We start from the raw sequence: 22,752 nt of genomic DNA on the forward strand, positions 1-22,752 counted from the left end.
AATAACACTCCTTATTCAGCTGTGTAATTTGATGATTAGGTGTGTTTTGAACCAGCTAATCCCTGCCTGTCATGGGGGGGCGGTCCATAAAAGATGGATTTGGTCCTGCACTCTTCACATCTCTTCATTTACAGCAGCATCCTTCTATTTTTATCCTCTGCTCTGCACCTTAATCCAACCACAACTAATGGAGAGATTAAAAGAGCTGAAGATGAGATGTGATGGAGGGTCACAGCGGTCAGGAGGATGAAGAGACTGGCGGTGGAAGGGGCTGACGTACAGGCTGGAGGTTTTTAATCAGCACAATGCCACTTCTGTACTTCCTGGAACACGAGTCTGTTTTTCTGTAAAAGGAAGGTGAGACAGGTGGAAAAAAAACACTTTGAATGCAACACCTGCTGTTTATCCCACTCATTCAGCCACTTTACGTGTCTCTGCCTCTGTGTTCTTAAAGGAAAACACACCAGAGAGCTTTGGACTCACCTCCATCTTCTCTCTGTAGGACACAAACCAGCGATACATCAATAAGTACAGAAATAATTGTGCATAAACAGCAGTTTTAACAAAATAACTTGGTCGGAACAAGCTTGAATGTCTGTAAGGTACAATAATCCAGGTACAAGTTTGACTTACACTACGCAGTATCAGTCTCTAAAAGGTTTCAGGTGGTCGTCTGAAGGTTTGCTGCACCAAAATTTGCCTTTAAAGCTTTTTAGAATCTGGAAAAACTTCTTCCTATGAAGACAGATTTGGTCCTTCAGTTTAAACCTGCCCTGATAAATGTGTGGTCACTTCATATACTAATGAATCGAAAGTACGACACACAAGTTAGGTGGTAATAACAGGTAAAGGTTTTGTTATGGTTGCAGCATACCCCCAAAAACACCGCCGCCACCACCACATCCACACATACAGATCCATGTACACACTCAGACATAATGTGAACAAAACTAGTGTGTGTGTATATATATATATATATATATATATATATATATGTATGTATATATATATATATATATATATATATATATATATATATATATATATCTACATAAACCAACTATTGGCTAAAATACATAGAAACCACGTAAGGAAACCACGTCAGGTCGCCGCTACCTGGTGCTGCTCCTGACCTCACCCTGGGCGCCCGCCTTGCTACAGGCTAGTGCCCACAGCAGCAAACCACTGCCACAAACCCCCCAACAAGCCTAGCAGAAGCCCACCACAGGACAGAGACATCCCGGTCAGAACCAATCCCAGCCCCCAGGACAGGTGGCCCCTCTGAGGAAACACTAGAGGTATATTATAAAACCATAAAACTATATACGCTAACAAAACAAAAAACAGTGTTTCCAACCTGTGGTCTATGATACAAAGCGGAGACGTGTCAAAGTAACTTGAGCCCAGGATTCCTACTTAGCGAGCAGATTGATCCAAATATCGATGGTATTGAAACCAATGCTGGTATTTATAATCAATCATTATCATTGATACTTCAGTTTGTGTTTCTATTCTCCACACTGGTGGTTCCTTGTCTCATCCCATGCTCTGTTTTATGCTTATCTCAATGTTTATTGTATTCTGCCTGAGTCCTGTTGTCCAATGAAAACAGTTTAATTAACAACACAACCTAAATTGTTTTCCATTTTAAAAGGGACAGATCATTCTCTGTGATGTTTCTCATACAATGCCCAAAGTTTGATTAGATTTTTACTTTTGGACCCAGTTTGGACCAGTCTGTGCATGTATGGTTGAACAAGATGGTGAAAGTAGCACCAGCTTTCCTTCACTGGAAGAAAAACATTTTAAAACAGATCTATTCATTATATATACTGACCACAAACACTTTAAAAAAAAAAAAAAAAAAAGAGAACAGTTGTGCTTTTTGATCATGAAGTAGGAAAACCAACATTTTCAGAGGAAAAGCATTTTAATCAGTGTAAAAAATAATGAAATCGTAGTTTGGCTCATTTATATACATTCAGAAAAAAAAATCACATTTCTAACAATGAATTCGTGCTTCAGCTGATGCTCCACTGACCTCAAGAACTTTATTTCATGAACGGATAAACAATTTATGGTCATTTTTAGTATTTAATTCTTCTTTTCCGTAAAAAAAAACAAACAAAAAAATAACGTGGTATTTTGTCAGGAAGTGGAAAATCTTGCTACTTTTGGACCATTTAGTTCAGCTAGACAGTTTGTGTCACCATGGTGACGGACTTAAAACGGCACTGATGTTTTCTTTTTAAATGCTTCTCCTCCAATTAAATCTGCAAAATCCAACATCATGTAAAACACTTGAAACAAAGCCTCAAAGTTTCATTTAGAAGTAGCGAAATGACATCTCTGTCCTGCGTTTTGTCGGCGAGGGCGCCTTCAGACGGCTTCTACCCTCAGACGCTCGTGCAGACGCGACCGACTGAAATCTCATGGAGTCGGCTACGTAACGACTAAAGGTTCAGAAAAATCACAGGAATGTTTCTTTATTCATTTGGTACCATCCTGATGGGGTTAACCAACGTGTCTGGAAGTTTAATCAGCCTTTTGGAAACTTCCAAGTAAAACTGAGCGGCTCCAACGTGCTTTTCACGATGAGAGGACGAGAATTAATCCTGTTGGACTTTGTACCAAAAAGGGAAATTACTGAAGCTCCAAATGTTGTCATTTCAAAAGGAAATAAGTCCAACTATAAGACATTTAGGTAGCAAGTAAATGAAACAATGAACTTAGAACAAACTAAGAATGTGTGAGGATTACGGTGTTAAAGGGGAAGAAAATGATTCTCCAATCACTTCAGATCTTATTCTTCATAAACAGGCAGTGGCTCAAATTCACCTTTCATCATCCTCTGACTTAAAGCTCTGAGGTTTATAAAGTTTAATCAATGTACAGAAATTCTCTTCAAGATGTCTAGATTTGAATCATTGCAGCTCTTGCTGATAAGAGCACGTCACAAACACTTAGCTGATTAAATACATACTGATTTCAGTGATTGAATTCAAGGACAAAAAGCCATCAGAGAGGAAAACAGCCACAAGGAGCCTTTTCATCATGAACACCAAGAATTAGTAAAAACAAAACGTCATGTTTGACACCCACCTTTATAAGTAACCGGCAATGAGTCAAAGTTTCCAGACAAAAAATCTGTTCTCCTTCTTGTAGATCTGCTTCAGTGTGAAGCTACAGCTTCCTGCCAGCTTTTTTTTTTTTTTTTTTTTTTTTAAAAGTCCAGCAATGATATTTCTTAGAGTTAGAGTTTGGGTCTGGAGAAATGAATCCTCCCACTTCTATACTGGGTTTAAGCCGAGTTAACCGGCTCGGAATCCATTTCCACACACACACACACACACACACACACGCATGAATGATGATTTTCTGTTTTCTTCTAATCTCTCAGGAAATAATCTCATCTTCTCTGCCATGTTGGTGTTAAATGTGATGAATGTACGATGACGAGCGCTCGTCCTGCAGACCGCGAGCTGCGACGTCGTCGTGTCCGTTGCAGCAGCTGGAGTTTCCCACTCTGGTCCAGAGCTCTTAGAGAGGTCCACATTTCAACATAAAGTCTGTTAATGGCTTTCACTTGCCGGGCTGCCTTCCCCTTCACAGGCCAAGCAGATGGGTCCAACTGGTCCTTCACAGTCTGGAAGCCTAGGAGGGATGGTACGGTCCGTTTACCTGAGGAGGAGGGGAAAAGAGTTGGTGCATCTTAACCAAGTTACAGAACAAACTAAATGTAGGATCAGTGAAATAATACAACAGCATTCCAAGTTGTAGGATGCTCCATAAAACTGTGCTGTTTTCCTAAGGCTTAAATTTCATCTGTGTTTCTCCATCTATCCCAGGTCTCGTCAGGAAGGGGGGGGAACTGCAGTTTAAGCACTTCTGTATAGGCTTCACTTTTAACCGCCAGATGCTGCTGCTTGGTGAGGACCATAAAAGCTAAACCATGTTCTGGTTCTCACTCTCAGAACAATTAAAAGACCAATCCCTGAAGACCGCAGAGCCCCAGGAGGTTCATAAGCTAAAAGCAAGTCTTAAACTGGATTTAAATCAGGATAGTCCGGCAGACTCGGTCTGGTTGGGGTCTCGGCTCAGATGTAGCCATGCAGTGCAAGATTGTGTTCCTTTACAATACTATATCCTGATTCCCACCAAAGGTGGTGTTGCACTAGTATTTAGCAAAAGAGAGGAAAAGATGAAGAAGAAAACTCTGTTGTGAGTTAAACATGAAGAAACTATGGCTGTTTTGGGTTTTTTATGTCGTCTTATGCAAGTACACTGCAGACATACACTGCAACAACGGACGCAGTATGACTAACAGACGAGGAAGAGGACTCTTAAAGGGGTGCTATTATGCTATTTGGAGTTTTCTGAGCTTTCTACAGTGTTACAGTGTTGAATCATCTGACATGTGAACGACACTGTTTTTTATCACTCTCTCCGTTTGGTTTCCATGGTGACGAAAAACGCATAGTTTTAGAGTTTTTTTTTCTACTTGGAAATCCTTGTGACGTCCCGGGGGATAAGGTTCGGTGATTGGTTACCTTCTACTGGTTAACAAGGGCATGTACAAATACATCAGGCGGGTGGAAAACGTGGGATAAAGTTATTTCCAACGATGGCTGGTGAGTTTACCAAAGAGAGACATCCTGCTGCATTCGTTGCTGTGGGTTGCTGTTTTCCACTTCGTTTTCAGGCTCTGATTCAGGTTCCAACATGTAGGGCTGTATGCTATGTGTTGACATTGTATTTTGTTTTTTTATTGAGTTCATATGAGCCTAATCCTTCTGTTTATGAGATGTTACAATGACGGCGAAAGCAGGTGTGGTGCGCGCTCCCGATGTAGTGCAGTGGCAGGAGGCGGGGCTTAATGCGGAAGAGTCTCAATCCACTCGTTTTGCCCGCAGGCTGATCTGACAGCCTACGGAGAGGGTCAGTCTGAGGTAAATAAAGCCATTTGTGACAATAACTCGATCAATCCCAGCCCTTCTGGTCTCAGAAATAAAAATAAACTAGCCTGAAATGCACAGAATAGTTCCACTTTAAAGTCATCACTATGTGTCCACGATGCAACGCTACCTGCTTCCTGTAGTTGGTACACTTGAAACGGGCAGAGACCTGCGTTTGTAGGCGGATCAAGTCTGCTTCTTTGGTCCGAATCAGAATTTGCCTGGCACATTCACAGCTCCCCAAACGAAGCAAACTTTCCGAGCAAATAGACTCGGATCAGACAAGCTGATGGGAATTTGCCCTAAATCACCAAACTCAATCAACACTAAAACAACACAAGCAAACACACAAAAATCTAATCTGATCTGAAGTCTCAGACTTCTAACTTTCCATTACAAGTTTTAATGAGTAACAAACACATGTTTATTTATGAATGGTGGACTGATTGTGTGTAATAAATGTTACTTTTTCTGGTTAAAAAGGTACAAAACAAACAAAAAGCCTGCAAAACATCTAATGAGAATAAAGCACATTTGTCCCACAAGCTAAGATAAAAAAAAAAAAGAAACACTGTACCGAAGACCACCGCCCACACACTCTGCAGTTTGACTGGCAACAATAACAAACAAAGTGGGAACGAGCTGCTTTCACCCTTATCTTTTGATGAAATAGTATCCGGGGGATTTGTACTGCTGAATGGGAGGCCAACAGTAAGGTGTAGCTGCAGAGCGGTTTCATCTTTTCAGTTCACCTTCCAGGAAAGCTACAATTATCTGAGATCACAGGTAACTCAAGCTCACCTGTAGTTCTCTCACACTGTTTGTGAGTGAAACAGGTTACATGGCTGGATAAAATGTGGGAGTGATGGTATGGAGGTCCGCAGCAACCAGGCTCTGTTATGGTACTCATGAGGCAGATATATATATATATATATTTGTTTATTCTTTACTTGTTATTGTTTATAAATGTCTGGTTTGGAGTACTTTAATATAAAAGGTAATGACAAGTTTTTCACTGATTTATATTTTCTAATACGGTTTGATTTTTATTATTATCTTTGATGAAATGGACTGACTTACGGTTGCATTAATGTACAACAAATAAAGCTTTATGAGGCCACTTTTTAAACCAACAAATTATATAAATGATCATTTTTCTTGTTATGACAAAGAATAAAAATCAACTTAATCTACACTTATTACCCGGATTTGCATTTCACTTTGGCAAGAATTGTGTCGCTCCATATATGACCCATTTTATGTGCTGTAAGCCCAACCGCACTTAACTGTTTCGTGATCATTTGTCAGTGAGTTTTGTTTGACATTTACTTTACAGGTTCCAAGTTTTTTTCCCCACTACATTTTTAAAAAAAAAATCCAGTGTAAATGCATGGATCATCCCCCTGTGTACATATAAGGAGCCATTTTTCCTCTACCAACATGGCAGACCCATTGCTGTTACACATCAACGGGCTTGGACGATCAATGCTGCATCTATGTATGTATGTCTATGGTGGCACCCTGGCCCCCCCTCTAGCTTTGCCCCTGACAGGAAGGTTGATGTAACACAATTTGATATGTTGGTATTTTCTAGATAAAAATCAAGCTGTGATTCTGAGTTGAATAAATAAATTGAAGGTTTGATTTGACTAAAGTAACCAGAATATGGTTTGTGTTACTGTTTACATTTACAAACTGTGTAAAAAAAAAAAAAAAGAAACAAACAAACAAAAAACAGTAAAACAATAATAAACAATCCAGCTGGACTTCCATGACGCTTGTTTTTCATAAAACACCAGGCCAGATCTCAACCAGTAAACAAAACAAGAAGAATCATATCCTGGACTCCACCAGTGTTGGAACTGAGCCCAAACTTTTGTCCTGCATGGCAGCGTGTTACTAGTGCTAATAAAATAAAAGGTCATAGTTTGATTTGTCAGGAAAGGGGATGTGTTCTTACAGGAACCTTCAAAGAAGTTTGATTCCCAGTAAAAGACTGCGGTTGACCCAAATACACGTTCCCATTGAGCAAGCCAGAGAGAGCTAATATCTGTATTTGTTGATTCTACCCGAACCAGTTTTCCTTCCATATCTGATTATATCCCGTGTCCCTGCTTGAGGTTGCCTTGAAGCAAACTGGGTGAAGAGCCAATTAAATTTTATTTCAGCTTGCAAACTAAGCCGTGAGTGTCAGATTCCCTGTGGATCAGGCAGCATGGCGACATGCTAGTCCAATGTCTGGCTGCCAACACTGGCTTTGGTGACATAACATGCTGCTTGTCAGGTGGAGAAGGTTCAGGCAGATAAAGTTGGTTTCATATAAAGGTTCTAGAAAAGACTTGTTGGACTCGTACATAGCTGGAGGCAAGTTTTACACTAATGAATGACAGTTGTTTTCCTGCACCTTCAAATCATGATTTCTGGTAAGTTTGTGTGTAAAAAAAAAAAAAAAGAGGAGGTCCCCTAATGAGGTAATGGACGGAGGTCTGATGTGTAAATCTAAATACTGATGTGGACAATATCAGTATTGTATTAAATAATACAAAATTTTTTCAAATGAAACTTAAAGTATTTTTGTGTAGAATACAGACATGACAACGACGTAGTGTAGATAATATGTAAGTATGTTTAGTTAGTTTATTAGAGCTATTTTGTGAATGATTAGTAATGTTTTTCTTTGTTGTGTTTTTCCTCTCTTTTTTTTATTGAGCTGTTGTATTCTATGTTTTGTTTGTATGTTTGTGTGACTATGGGTGTGCATGGTGTATAAAATTGTTTATATAAATTGTCATGTAATACAGAGGAGACCCCAGGAAGAATAGCTCCTGATATTTCTAATGGGGATCATAATAAATGAAATGAATAAAATCATTTAAACTGGGGGTTTGAAGACCATGAATGTTCAAGGTTTAGCATGTTAATAAATGCACTTGACATCAGGGTATCCAAGGCTGTGAGCTTGTTGTTAGTACTGTAGTTTAATCATATAATCTAATATCTAATATCTTGACTATTTGGGGAAAGAGCTGGCATTGGTATTCAGTTTAGTTCCTACTGAGCTGCAATCCAGCAGGTTCTCTGTCTATTCCTACCTCAACACACCTGCATCAACTTAAATGGATCTAATAGCCAATCAGCTGTGTTGGAGAAGGGATACACGGAAAACCTGCTGGACTGTAACCCAATTGTAGGACTGAATGAGTAGTCTACAGATCCGGATCAGGTAGTACAGTCAGAAAGCTGACCAGCACAAGCAGACCACAGAGCAGAGCAAGTTCAGCATCCACCTCTACAGGCAGGAGAAACAGGGGAACCAGGCTTAAAATGCACCATGGCTCATATCTTCCTGCAGCTGTGATGTTCTAACAGATGAAGGCGTTGTAGAATAAAACCTGCTTTGTTTTGCAGCGAAAGGAACCAGCTCTGCTGGTTTGGACAGAACCTGAGCTGTGGGCGTAAAAAGCCTGAAAGTCAGAAGAATAATTTATTTGTCCAGAAACTTGTGTCGAGGTTTCCTCCACCAGTGCCTCACCTGGAGGTCGGGACTTTGAAAGATTCATTACATAATTTCTAAGGGTTATCAGATGTTTGTGAAGAAAATAACGCAATAAAAATATACATTTTGAGGAAATGCTACTTAAATGCTACTTTTCTGCAAGTGTTCTAGAGATCAACCATGCTGTTTATTGACAATGCACAGTTGCTGCGAGCAACAGCTCTCGAGACTTCTCGCTTGCAACAACTGGGCATTGTCAATAAACTGGACGGAGAACAGTTGATTTCTAGATTTATTTCTCATCAGATAAATTCCACAACAAACATATTCCTTGCAAGTCTCTGACTGGTTGGAATGGTATGGGGAGAGGGGTCTGTGACCATTCTGGGGGGTTCTAGCTAAAAAAAAAAAAAAAAAGAAAAAAAGCCTGACAAGCAGTGCCCTGCAGAGTCAGACAGGATGTTTAGAAGAGCAAATGAAATGTATAAATAAAATAAAAAGGGCATTTTCTGAAACAGCAGACAACTACACATGTCACTTTTGATTGATGGAGACACAAACATCTGGAATTTTTAGTATGAATTTGTAAGCCCTTTAGAATCACAGTCCTGGACTAGTCCCGGGTCCTGGACTGCTTCATTATAATAGGGTTTGTAGGAAGACTGATTAATCAATATTATTTTTAAAAAAGCACACACATGTACGGCAAATTAAACGCTGACTCTTTCCATCGTCTCAGAGAGAAATCTCGAGTGGAGATAAAAGAGTCCTTGGAAGTGCTGAGAATTAAACGCACATGGATGCAAACGTATTTCAGAGCTCCACATTTGAGCTCTTTTTAAAAACAGAAATCCATGAGCGGATGTGAATGTACAGAATGTAACTGAACACAGACTTGTGTCTGCTTGAACCTGAAAAGGCAACACTGACTGGGAATGCATGGCAGCAGACACAAACCATTAGAGTTGTAAAAGGAGACAGTTGTTTGTTGTCAATTTTAGCCAGCAGCGCTTTTTCAGTTGCAGCACGCTGCTGCTTTAAATAAAAAATAAAACAGTGTAAGTCGTACAGCTTTTCCCCCAAACTCCAAAATCCAAAACATCAACTAAAAGGTACATTTAATTAAGTATGCTACTTCTTTATACAGGTTTACTTAGTCTGGCAGCTACATTACAGTTTGTATCAACACTAGCAGACACTTGGGGGTTAAAACTGATCCTGATTGAAGCAGATTCCCAAAGCCTGGCTGTTTAAGCAAAGTATAAGTTACTTAAAGATGTCTCCAAGCTGGATGAGCATCCCAGGAGTGTGTGAAGAGTTGAAAAGACAGGTTAACTACGATTCAGAGGGCAAGCCATTTGCACTTCACAGGTAAAAGTTCAAACAATTACCAGATGGGAATGTGAAAATAAAAATAAATAAGAAGTATGAAAGAGCTGCTTTTCTGCTTTCAGCTCAGGCTGAATGCCAACATCTGTGTTTACATGAGAGCGAGTAACGCAGCCGCTTACTCGTGCATCGTACTCCAGGACAAACGGAGGGATGTCGATCTGCTCGGGTTTGATGCAGCTGAAGAGCTGCGACAGGTTGTCCATGAAGCGGATCTTGTCCTTTAAACCAGACACGTTAAAGGTGGTGAAGAACCACGATGAGACCTGGGAATAAGAAAGGAACGCTTCAGTCATCGGTTATAGATACTGTTTTATGTTTATTTAATGATACCAAGATATGAAGAGAAGCTTTCTCAGAAAACTAAACGGGGTTTAGTTTAATTGCACTTTAATGATCAACGGAAAGTTTGGCCACTGGAGCGAAGAGAAAAGAAAAACATCATTCTTCTAAACAAAAAGGAAGTTGATACAAACCAGAAAGAACTTAAAAAGTGCATTTCTTTGCTGACAGGACAACATTTAGACATCTTTTAAATGACATCTGGACCAGGATAAGCATTTCATTACATTCTGCAGTGGAAACTCTACTTCTTTTTAAATTAAATCCTATTCGGGAAAGTTAAAGGTTTATCAAAAAACAAAATCATGAAGAATTTTAATCGAGTCTCGTTACAGCTGAGTGCTATTGGTGCAGACAAATGTGGAAGCTTGATGTCAGTTTGTGGCAGTTTCCCATGAATTAGAACACATGGTTAAATATTAAAATGATAAATATATAAAGATATCTGAAGGCAAGTAGCAAGAGGAAGATTTTTTTTATTATTTTTTGCCAGATAGGAGGCACGAAGGGCACCAGGGACTGAATGCATTGTGAAAATCCTCTGACTTTATTACCCTTACTCACTTTTTAAGTATGCATCTGGACTCAAACAATGATTGGTCGACATAATGAGAACTCTTGGCCTGAATATTTGTTATCTGGCATTCAAGAAAGATTGGCAAACACTCCAAAACAAGCACAATCAGACTGCAGCTGAAGGGTTCACTGTGTGTGAAGTAAGACACGGTCAGGCATGAGTGTGCCACAGCAATGTGGTAAATTAGCAGAAAAAGAAAAGAAAAAACCTGTTTAGTTATTTTAAATAGACCATGTCTGAGAAGCTGTAAATTAAGAAAAAGGCCAAACTGGAGGTTATAACTGTTTATTAGTCTTGTTGCTGCTAACTAAAACATCGTGGTCTGGTTGTATTAAATAAGCAACTTTACATTTGTCACCTTTCTGAACCACGTAAGTATCCGTGACTTAAAAACAAGCCTTACCTTTGAGCGAAATGATGGATGCACAAAGTAAAACGCCTTTAAATTCTTCTTAAACCTGCAAGACACAGAACAGTAGGCCTCAGACACAATCCCTCACACTGAGGTTATGACTTAATGTTTTTTAAATAATACAAAAATGCAGAACTTAAAACAGAACTGAAAATATTGGTTGACAGAAACATCTGAAAGAAAAAGCATGTGAAGTGTGTATAATAGTTACAGCTGTTTGGAAAGGTGCAGGTTAGTTGGCCTAAAGAAACAATCAGCTCCCGTTAAACCACACAAACCTCAGCTTCCAATGGTGGATGCTTCATTTTCCAATGTATTACCCCAAATGTATGCAGAAGCACGAGCATGTCTTAGAGTCTGATTCTCATGTGGACATATGAAGCTCTGAGGGGAGCTGCAGTCAGTTAGACCCGTTTAGTCCTGAAGTGGTGACCATAGATGTCTAGTTGAATACTCTGGTACTCCTACTTACGTGTGGCACTTAAAGAACACTTCAAATTCTATTTAAGTAACTTCATTCATAGAGTACTTATACTTTTACTTGAGTCTTGATTTCCAGTACTTTATACATGTCTGGTGTTGACTAATAAGCTCGAGTGGCTTCAACACATAAAGTGTCATTATTAGTGGAATAGGTAAGCGCCCACATGCGCACGATGAGTCATCAACCTTTGATTTACCAAGAAAACACAAACTAAGATGATTTGAGGAGTTTGTCTTTGAAGTCATGTGTCTAACACCTGCGATTAACGGGATCCCAGGATGCTTCTCAAAAACTCTGCTCCAACCAGCAGTTCTGGTGCATCACACACACTCAACTGACGCCAACCATCTTCATCCTTGGCTGCAGCCTTCTGCAGCCTGGGAAGGAGGCCACGTTCCAGTGCAATATCAAAGCCACACCATTGGCAAAGAGCAGAGGTGCAGCGTTGAGGTCACCGAGCTGATGTGAGGCTGTTAGGTTGGCCAATATCCATATCTACTCCAGAGTTCCTAATGTCCATATGACAGTGAGATCGAGTGGATTTTGGAAAACCAAGAGACTTGGAGTGACGTTGAGGCACAACCGTTCCCAAAACTGTCTACGCTGCATTTACAGATTGTTCCCTAGAATAAATCAGCATTTCAGTCATGTTTAGCACTCAACACAAACTTGGCTGTTCATTTTATGGCAGCTGGTGCTGGTCTAGCTGAGGTAAACCGCATCGGTTCTCAAAATATAAACCCGTCAGCCAATAGAGGGAAGGACTTCATGTTCTAGCAGCAGAAACTGAAGGATAACCTGGAGGACATGCAACATGACGAGCTTCAGCACCGGTCCAACGATGATCAAGCTCAGAAGCTCATGCAGAAAGTCATCAACAAGTCTGCTCTAAGCCAGACAAGACTGGAAATATCTGTGTTCGAGTTTTGGCTTCGGTCTGGCGGTTAGGTCACACAGAGCCAAACTGCATCTGCAGCCAATCAATAACTGGTTTAATCGAGCTCGATAAGTAAGGCCAGGGTCAACGCGGCCAATCCAAAAGAGAAAAGCCAAAGCTGTCTGTGAGGTGAAATTTCCTCAAAGTTATTCATTCTGGAAGGACAGCTGTGGCACGAACAGAAAGGTGGAAAACTTGGGATTGATATTCTTTTTTTTTTCTTTTAGGCTGTTGCATTGTATTTAAACTGATCCACTGAAACTCTTTCTATCCTGGACTTCAGATGGATGGAAGATGCTCACCAACGCGCAGCAGCCAAACCTCAATCCCCATCTTTCTAATCGGACTTTGACAGGTGGCTCCAAAGAATATCTCATTTTAAAAGAAGTTCACATGCACAGAAACCTCAACATGATGGGTGGAGGTGAAACTGTTGCTAGATGAGAGGGAAGTTTGGGGAACTTTAAATAACCTCGACATTTCAATGTAATTTATTTTACGCCCTCAGCCGCAGCTTTTTTCAATGACTCAGCAAGGTGCGCTGTATAATTCTGTTAAAAACTTGGTGGGCTTTCCACGTTCCGATGAAAGGGGAAGCTGAAGGAAGGTGTTTGTTCAGCAAGCTGCACTTTTCCGCTTTCTCATTTTAGTTCTCTGCTATGTCACCAAGCTGTGTAGTAAAACCAACGTGTGTGTGACTTCGTACAGTAAGAAGAGGAAAACGGTTATGGAGGGAATATACACAGGAAGAAAAAGAGAGCAGAAAGCAAACAGAGGAATGAAGAAGGTTCGCAATGACTGTGCGGAGTTTCCCGCTGCTGCAGGAAGCTGCTTTGTTTGTGGTTTACTAGAAACCAGAAAGAGAGATAAGAACTAGAAAAGCTGAATGAGCCAATTCATTTGAAGAGTTTCATAGATTTTACTTGTAGTAGCTTCCAGCTGAAAAAAGTCCGTGAACAAAATGCGTTGGTCGAAGTTGTGACTGTATTTTGCACCAGTTTCATGGCTCCTCCCCTTTGCTCAGTACTTCTCATAGACTGTATATAAAGAGATGGACGTAGCCTCTGTGACGTCACCCGTAGGTTTCTGAAGAGCTGAATTGAAGCTCGGTGGGCGGTTCCTACCGTCGCCATCTTGGCAGCGTCATGCAAGTTGTCTCGCCCGGAAAATACAAATATGGGCAAAGAGGTGGAGCTGAGAGGGGGGTGCGTGAGCGTCATGGTGGATGATTTAATAACTCCGAGCTTTCTGTAGCTAAAAGCTAACCGAGCTAAGCCGGAGATAACAGGAGCTAATCAGCTAACGGAGGTAAGCGGGCTAAAGCTAAGTCACATTGCCAACCGTCTTAAAACCGCGGTTGTTCTAGTTCTTCTGACTTGAAACCAGAGATTGGTACCTGTCAATCAAAAAGGACACGCCCCTAAATATGCCGAACTTTGAGATTAAATTACTTGTAAACGGGCGATTTAGAAAAAAAATCACTCCCCCCACAGTTGTCATGAAGGTAAACCTGACCTATTAAACATAAAATGGATTTTTGAACCAGGCTGTAAACATGTTTATTTCTGCTGTGAAGTTGGCCTTTTTAACATGGTAGTCTATGGGGACTCACTCTGTTTTGTAGCCCCTAGCGGATGAAGGGGGAACTGCAGTTTTATGCACTTCCGCATTGGCTTCATTTTGTACAGCCGGAGGTTGCCGCTTGGTACTTATATACAACATTTCCACTTAATGATGATGATATGTAGCAACTCATACCTTTCAGACATTCAGGTTGTTGCTTAAGGCTTAGGTCAGTAAAATCTACATCAGGATAAACTTTAAACAGAGATTTCCAGTTCTTTGTGTCATAGATTCAACATTCCTCAGAGATTTTGCGCTCCCCTTCAACCACATTCTAAAGATGCTCCGTTGGACTGAAATCTGGTGGTTGCTCAGGCCACTGGTTAATAACCATTTTATATGACACACGTATACACTCTCCAACCACTTTAAATCCGCACTGGTAATGAATCCTTAAAAAATTCCTGGATCCAAACGGATCCAGATCACCACCAAAATTAAATCAGTTCTTTCTTTTCACATTTACAACAACTCCTGAAAATGTCATGAAAATCTGGCCATAACTTGTCGAGTTATCTTAAACACAAAAAGATAAACATCAGTAAAACATAACCTCCTTGGCGGAGGTAACAACTTGCTGAGGCTAAAACTGAGCATCAGAATAGAGAAAAGGGATTTAAGTGACTCTGAACATGACATGGTTGCTGCCAAACTGGTTGGGTCTCAGTATTTAAGAAACTTTCTGGGATTTTCACCCACAACCATCTCCAGGGTTTACAGGGAATGGTCCGGAACAAAAGGAACATTTTCATTGAGCGTCAGTTGTCTAGATGAAAATACCTTGCTGAGCTCAGAGGTCAGAGGAGACTGGACAGACTGGTTGGAGATGCTAGAAAGGCAGCAGGAAGTCCAGGAAGCACTGGTTCTAACTAAGATATGCAGAACATCATCTCTGAACACTAAACACATCCAACCTAGAAGCAGATGGTCTCCAGCAGCAGAAGACCACACCGGTGCCACTCCTGTCAGTAAGAACAGGAAACTGAGGCTACAATTCACAGACTCACCAGAATTGGACAATAGAGACTGGAGAAACGTTACTGGTCTGATAAGTCTCCATTTCAGCTCCACATTCACATGGTAGGATCAGAATTAGGTTGAAACAACATGAAAACATGGGCTGTATCTGAATGTCTACATTAACCCCCAACCCCAACCCAATTCGGACAATTCTAGAAAATGGCGCGAGCACCATATAGGGTACAATGTAGGGAATAGTGTGGACATTTGATCCATCCTGCCTTGTATCAATGGTTCTGGCTGCTGATGGTGTAAGAGTGTGGGGGATATTTTTCTTCATGCACATTAGGCCCCTTAGTACCAACTGAGCAAAGAGAGAAAATCTGCCAAAGTTCAGTACAGCTGCTTTAAAGCATCATTTATAAAAGCCAGAATTTGCTGCTGGTGAGTGACACACACACACACACACACACACACACACACACACACACAAGTCAAAGAAGCAAACTATCATGTGCTATTCAGAGAAGAAGGCTTATGCCCGGCCACCCTATGATTAAAGCCTGATCAGTGGAAGCTGCACTGTTAGTTCTCCTCTTCGCAAAAGAACTTATTATCAGGATTTGTTTGCTGGTTTCATGTCTGAAAAAGGCCCTTCATCTCCAGAAAGATATTCCCAGTAGAAAAGGGGTGAACCACAGATTCACCTACAAGCATTATAACAAATATCTGAATACTTCATGTAAATACAATGTCTGTTTTATTTCTAATAAATGACCAAAACACTGAAAGAAAACATTTTTGGCTTTGTCATTTAAACCATTATCAAGTTGACTGATGAGAAAAAATGACTAAAATTTTAAAGGGTCTAAAAAAAAAAAAAAAAAAAAAAAATTGTCTTTAAATATGTACCACTGTGCAGTACTATTCAGCACTGCAAAGAAAAAAAAAATCAAGAGGAGTTTCACCAGATTCCACACAGAAAACCTACCTACCATCAAAACGCTGAAGCATGTAATCAAAGGTCAGCTGCAGCCACTACATCATAACAGAATTAAGGTTTTCTCTTCCAGATGTGGCCACCAGATTTCCATTAAATAGTTTCTAAACATGATAGAGGCTGCAGAGGTCAGTTCAGTCAGAGGAAGATCCAGTCAGGCCCAGTGCTGTGCAGTCACTCTAGGCAGTGCCGATCCAAGGCAGAAAGACATAAATGGAATTATTCCACTTTAATAGTTTATATATTTTCCAATTTCTTTTATAAGTAAAGATCAAACAATGAGGAGCCGTGCATTACATGGTTATAATGCACATTCCTACGATGTCCTCTACTGTTTGATTTCAGGCTTGTGTTGTTCTCTCTCATATGTAAGTCGCTTTGGATAAAAGCATCTGCGAAATGACTGTAGAATAGAATAGAATAGAATAGAATAGAATAGAATAATACACAACGCGGAGATTGAGAACACCATGACGCGTTACAGAGTGCATTATAACCATGTAATGCACAGATCCGAGCTGTTTAATCTGCTTATACCGTGGTCCCACACAGCAAACATTTCATAAAAAAATTCTTTTTTACAACACTTGCTAATATGCTAAAGTATAGGAACTATTTCATGTTGTCCTTTATGTACTTTTTATGCTAAACAACCGCTGTCAAGCTGCAGATTGTTTCTCTCATTTTCTTGTTAAAAGACACCTTATCTGAACCAGCTGATTAAAGCATTGCTACGGTGACGCCCGTAGCGGAGTGATATTACAGTGATTTAACTCGCTGAACTACGTGTGTGTATATTCCAAAAATAATCCGCAATAGTTGTCATTAGAACTCTCACTGACCAAGGTAAAATATTTTTAATATCATCTTTAAGATGGTAATTTCCTAAAGCTGGTATCGATTTAACAGTGATCACATTTAGTGCTCTTCGTAGCTAAAAAGAAAAAAAAAAAAAAAAAAAAAGACTCAACAGCTCCTCCTTCTGGCCAGGCAGAGAAGCTGCACAAGTAACTCTCTGTATGACTGTCCAGCCTCACCCTCTAATGAATGCTCTGCCTTTTCTCCTTCATATCATGCAACAATGTGTGTTTGCACATGCGCAGTCCGTTTCCACATATAAAATAATTTACATAAACAGGCAGATCGTGAAGCTGCCTTTTCACGTTACTGCACGATGCCGATGACCTACGTACGTTCAAAAGGATTAGTGAACTGATGATTCGCTCTCACTTGGATGACGTTCTTACCGGCAGGATGAACCTGCTAAAGAAGCTTAAACTTCATGTCTTTCTTTTTAGGAAAAACGTCAACATTCGCTCCTGGTTGTGATGTTATACAAAGTTAAATATTCTGGGGGCTGCTACTGGATAATTTAGCTACCGTTGCAAGTTTATATTGGTGTCTTACAAACTTGATTGTGCTAGATTAAGCTGGCATTTACCTGCCTACACATTTAAATGATCATTAGTGTGTCCAGGGCAGTTTGCTCTCCTGCCTAAAGCCGGGTCGTGCACGCGGCTGGGTCCGAGTGTTTTAATGCCACATTTGAATATGTTGGTACTTTCTCACCACCTCGATCAGCTGTTTTATCAGTATGTTTTAATACCATGAGTTGTATCTGGCAGCTCCAGATGGGTGAGAGAGCAGAGTAATTTAAGCTAATGTCTAACCTCACTCCGCTTGTGTTTGGAATGAAAATAACTAATAACCTGAAAAGAAAAATGCACAAAACTACCAAATACACCCCCCAACATGCATTTAACAGTGAGTGCAACATGTCAGACTGACTTTGTATCGACAATTTCGTAGAGGCTTTTGAGGAAGTCTGCATCCAGATGGTTGTGCTCTTCGGTCAGGGTGTGGAAGTAAACCATCACATAATCCTTCACTGTGATGGGATCCAGCACATGGATGAAGTACAACAGTGCCTGCACACAAGAACACAAACAATTCAAGCCGGCGTACACGTTTATAGTCCTGCGAGTTTTCCAACTCTTTGACAGTTTCAGTCTAATTTCACTCACAGCAGATGTGTTTCTTTTGTTCGTCCACTTTGTTTATACGAGTCTTTATAGGAGAAAGTAGGTTTTCAGTAAAGCTGTTTGTGCATCTTAAAGCGTGTCCTATGTCATCATAACAAGGAGGAAGTGTGATAAATGTGGTTTCAGGAACAGAAAGATGTGGTGGATCTGCTGGATCAGGTCAACATTGCTGTGACCTCACTGCTGCAGGCTCACACTTCTCCCCAGGTTGCAGTATTTGTCTTATTGTTAGATGAAGATACATACGTTGTTTGTAGAAACCTGATCGTAAACATTTGTATTTTGTTGCTGTGCACGTTTTGCACACAGTGACAAATCTCACACAGATGCTCAAAATATGCAGCTAACAATAGACACACAATGATAATCACGTGTGTTAATAAAAGATGAAAAGATGAAGTAAATTCTGACCCGTATCGAGGAAATGTTTCATTTCAGAATGTCTTTTTTTAGTCTGCCAAGGCAGAGGTCATGGATCTGTCTGTGTGTCTGTCTGTTTGCAACACAACTCAGACTGATATGGATGGATTTTAATGAAATTGTCAGGAAATCTCAGACGTTGAATGAGGAACAAGTGATCGATTTTCACTAATCGGATTTGTTAAAGAATTTTTTTTCCTCTTTGGCGAGATGGAGATGATTTGACTATTAAACCTCCAAAATGAAAAGTAATGCTGATCATCTACAGTGGCTTTGCACAGGTCTGCGTTCTGAGTGGTTTTAGTTATTGTTACCTTTTCCAGATCAATGAGGGTCACTGGGATGTTTCGTCCAACCACAACCACCACCGTCCTGCCACACATGTCCACACCTAAAACACACACACAGTTTAAACATGGTAAACATGGTTCTGCGATGAGCTGAACAGCTCAGTCTGCACAACTCTGATGAGATGCTTTGTGATTTTAATTTGAACTATTTCTGATTGATGTATTTAGATTTTTGCCTGAACTAAATAATGCGTGTGGAATTTTCCAGAGAGCAGAGTTTCATCTGAAAGCATTTAAAATGGATGTTTTCCCTTCTCAGGTTACTGGATGAAATTGAGACACAATTTGCTTTTGCCAAAATGTGAACTCAAGCCTGTCGTTCGTGATGCATGACCAGAAAAAGAAAGTCTTTACATTTTGGTGAAGAAAGATTATTTGTTTTACTGCATAAACATCATTTAGAAGAAGACTTTGAAATTCAATATAACCTTTTATAACATTAAATTTTAAAGTCTTCTTGAAAATGACCAAGGAATGTGTAATTCTTTGGTCATTTAAAAAAGAAAAAAAACCATGTTTTAAAATCTAATATTATAAAAGGTCATAATGAAATTAGATTTTTTCTTTTGTGATGTTTTAGTACTAACGTTTTATTGTGAATTTCTTTCAATGATGACATAGGAGCCGAAAACAAGCCTTTGGGTTTCAGCCTATTCCTTTTCGGTTGCTGACTGATGAATTTTTTGTAAATCTATGATTTAACTTTTGGATTTTGAACAGAGATAAAAGCATTCATTCATTTTTACTTTTGAGCTTTGAGGTGAATGAAAAAAGAAAAGTACAAAAACTTTGTATTATGTGTATGCCTCTAATAAATATTCATATTTTTATTCTATAAAATATAAATATTAAATATTGATATTTTCATGTTCAGTAGAGGTTGCTTGTCATGATAATAATAAGTTAAAAAGAGAAAGAGAAGAGGCTTTTTGAAGAATCCTTTCTCTTAATAATTTAATTTTTGATCCATTACATACATTTAAGACCAGAAAAAGTTCACAGTACCTTCCCTTGTTTGATAACAGTTCAAGTTTTTAACTATAATTTGACAAGAGAAGTCACACAGAGGTGTTGAGGTGTCAAAAACAACTTTAGACGAGACATCAAGCAAAACATTTTTGAATAAAATGCATCATGATGAGGCTGAAGCTGCGCAGCAACACCTTAACACACAACTGCACCTTACAGCTGCAAAGGACAGAAATTAAACCGGCTAAAATCAAATTTATATTTGCCACTGCCTTTTATCAAAACAACTCTTAATTCCTCACACTGGAACATTCATTTAGCTTTTTCTCTCTTTAATTTCTTTAAAAATTTGTTTTTAAAATTAGGTTTAAAAAGCTTCATCAGCACTCTGCAGTGATGCCTTTAACGCCTTATGTTAAAGCACTTTAAAATGTTTTGCACATGAAAGACATTTTTAAAAATAATCTTACCTTACTTATTTTATCAAATTAGATAATTTATAATGTATGACTTAATCTAAATAATAAAGATGAGAAAACAGATAAATGTACTCCACCTTTCAGCCAAACAAGCAACCTTTTAAGCTGTTAAGATACCACTAGTCTCTGTGACATCACACACAGACACCTACCGGTCTGATATAAGGCTTTCAGAGCAGCGATGTCCGACAGATCCTCCGCTCTCGCTCGGCCCAGCCAGCGACTGTAGCTGCAGGATCAAAAACAAAATAAAAAAAACACATTTTATGCTTCATTGTGTGGGTACTCAGCTGAATACACACCATAACTGCAGTGTGGCCATGCATTACAAGACTGATGCTTTAAAGAAACTTTACTTCTATGTAACATCTGGTTCAAGTTTAAAGCAGGAAAGTTATTTTTCAGTCAATGATTAATGTGTAAAAACTAAAAGGTTCACCATCATTCTGTTGGTCTGTTCGGAGCACATCTGGGATACTTTCCATAAGTGGTTTTTGCTAGGTTGTAGCTGATTGTGGACTCTTACTTTCTCTGGTGTTGTTTCTGCATGGCTGCCTCTGACATCTGGCCCTGCAAGATCAGCTTCCGCTGTTTGTCCACATCGCCTTCCATCCTGGCGAAGGCATGATTCCCCACCTGACCCAGATCCAGTTCCAGGCTCTCCTCTTCGCAATCATCTGGAAAAGCAAATAAATAGATTTTGTTTATTAGCTTTGGATCGAACTGATTAGTTTGAATGGATTCAGGAGTCACTGCGAGGTTAGATCCACACAGGACAGATTTGACAGCACAGCAACCTGTTCAAACAAAGTAGTCCTTCATCATGCAAGTGTACAAACAAACCAGATCCATACTGAAGCTCTTCTGGGAAATAAAAATAAAAAGTTTAACAACTTAAAGTTTGATTCTAATGTAGTTTTTAATTCCAAATCTTGACTTTTTTAAATGTATCGTCACATTTGCACCAGTGAACTTTGTTCATTTTACTACACAGGATCCTGACCAATAAGCACACATGACATCTATTTATGTTAATTTATACAAATTATGCTAATGAACCAATAAACTGAATCAACAGTACCCTCAGCTTCAATTCTGTTTCCCTACTACCGCACATTTTGGACACATTTTTACCAACATCCACATGAGCGTGTTGTCATTGGGTTTTAATCACAGGGAGCCTGCTTGGTTTGATTCCACGCTCTGAAGCCAGATTTCCCCGCTTTGAAGCATCACACCAGCAGACATCACACTCCAGTTCAATGCAGGCAACAAGCTCCACATGCAAACCACAAACACTCCCTGACACATGGGCTGGAGCAAAATCCACAGTCCAACTCACCAAAGCCTAACATTTACAGAGCATGCAAAAGCCTGGGGAAGGTAAATTAGAGAGGTCATACAAAGTACAGCGAGTGGAGCGCTTAAGGCCTGAAGAAGAGTTGGAGATACTCTTCTTCTTCCTAATTTAGCACTGACATGTTGGTCATATAATCTTTAGAGAATTAGAATTAGAGTTACTGTTACTTAGTAGCTCTCCTGGTTCAAGTCCTCCCTAACAGCCCTGTCAGCTCTTCCCCACCTAAACCAAGCCTATCATGCTTTTAAATGTGCAATATTTACACCTTCAGGAAAAGTGACGGCGGGGTTGAAATATTATAGTGTAGGATGGAATATTGTAAGGTAACTTAGATGTGAAACAAGCACATGAAGCACTTTGCTTCACTGTAACTTTCTGCCACAGTCAGCAGCCGCGATGCTCTACTTCAACCCCAACATTAGCTGGTGTGCTGCTCTATCCAAAAGGAGTGACCTGCGGTGCTTTGGGTATGTGAGCACAAGGTCTAAAACCTCACTTCCCCTGGAGGTTGTCTCGACACATCCAGCTTAGAAGTCGCTGGAGAGATTAAGTTTCTTTCTTCTAGCTGAGGAAGCCTGTAACGCCACTGGGACCCACTCATGCATCAGTGGAGTATGAAGTGGGTAAATGTGTCCTAACATAAACCCACACACACACACACATTCGTCGTGGTTTCAGGGTGAGTCAAAGTAACTGCAGGTTGCCTGAATGGTACGTGTCAGTTTTAATCGGAAGTTTTGCCAAATTGGCACAAAGAGAGGAATTCCACACTTGGAGACTTGAAGCCAGATTTCCTCGGCAGGGAAGATAAGTGGTTACAGGTGATGGAAAAACGCTGACAGAAGTCTCTGCAGCTGAGGTGCTAAAACTTCCCTGAAACTGGTGATTCCAGCCTCCAGCAGGAGAGTAAATAACTGCTGACTCCCTAAAGGGTAGCTGTAAATCAGGTTGATCATA

The 22,752-nt window shown here is 39.9% G+C and overlaps 1 protein-coding gene across 1 annotated transcript in view; it reads right to left on the bottom strand.

The window, feature by feature from the left end:
• Positions 1-3,403: 3,403 nt before the first annotated feature.
• Positions 3,404-22,752, bottom strand: part of gdap2 (ganglioside induced differentiation associated protein 2) — a 43,117-nt gene continuing 23,768 nt past the window's right edge. Inside the window, exons 8-14 of the mRNA XM_079253905.1 lie at positions 20,962-21,112; positions 20,588-20,664; positions 18,952-19,028; positions 17,964-18,103; positions 11,163-11,217; positions 9,963-10,106; positions 3,404-3,681 (exon numbers count right to left, since the gene is read on the bottom strand). Coding sequence (XP_079110031.1) covers positions 3,655-3,681; positions 9,963-10,106; positions 11,163-11,217; positions 17,964-18,103; positions 18,952-19,028; positions 20,588-20,664; positions 20,962-21,112 — 671 coding nt within the window. The 3' untranslated portion in view covers positions 3,404-3,654. The remainder of the gene's footprint in view (positions 3,682-9,962; positions 10,107-11,162; positions 11,218-17,963; positions 18,104-18,951; positions 19,029-20,587; positions 20,665-20,961; positions 21,113-22,752) is intronic.

Source organism: Telmatherina bonti (assembly GCF_933228915.1).
Source record: "Telmatherina bonti genome assembly, chromosome: 15".
Classification (NCBI taxonomy): domain Eukaryota; kingdom Metazoa; phylum Chordata; class Actinopteri; order Atheriniformes; family Telmatherinidae; genus Telmatherina; species Telmatherina bonti.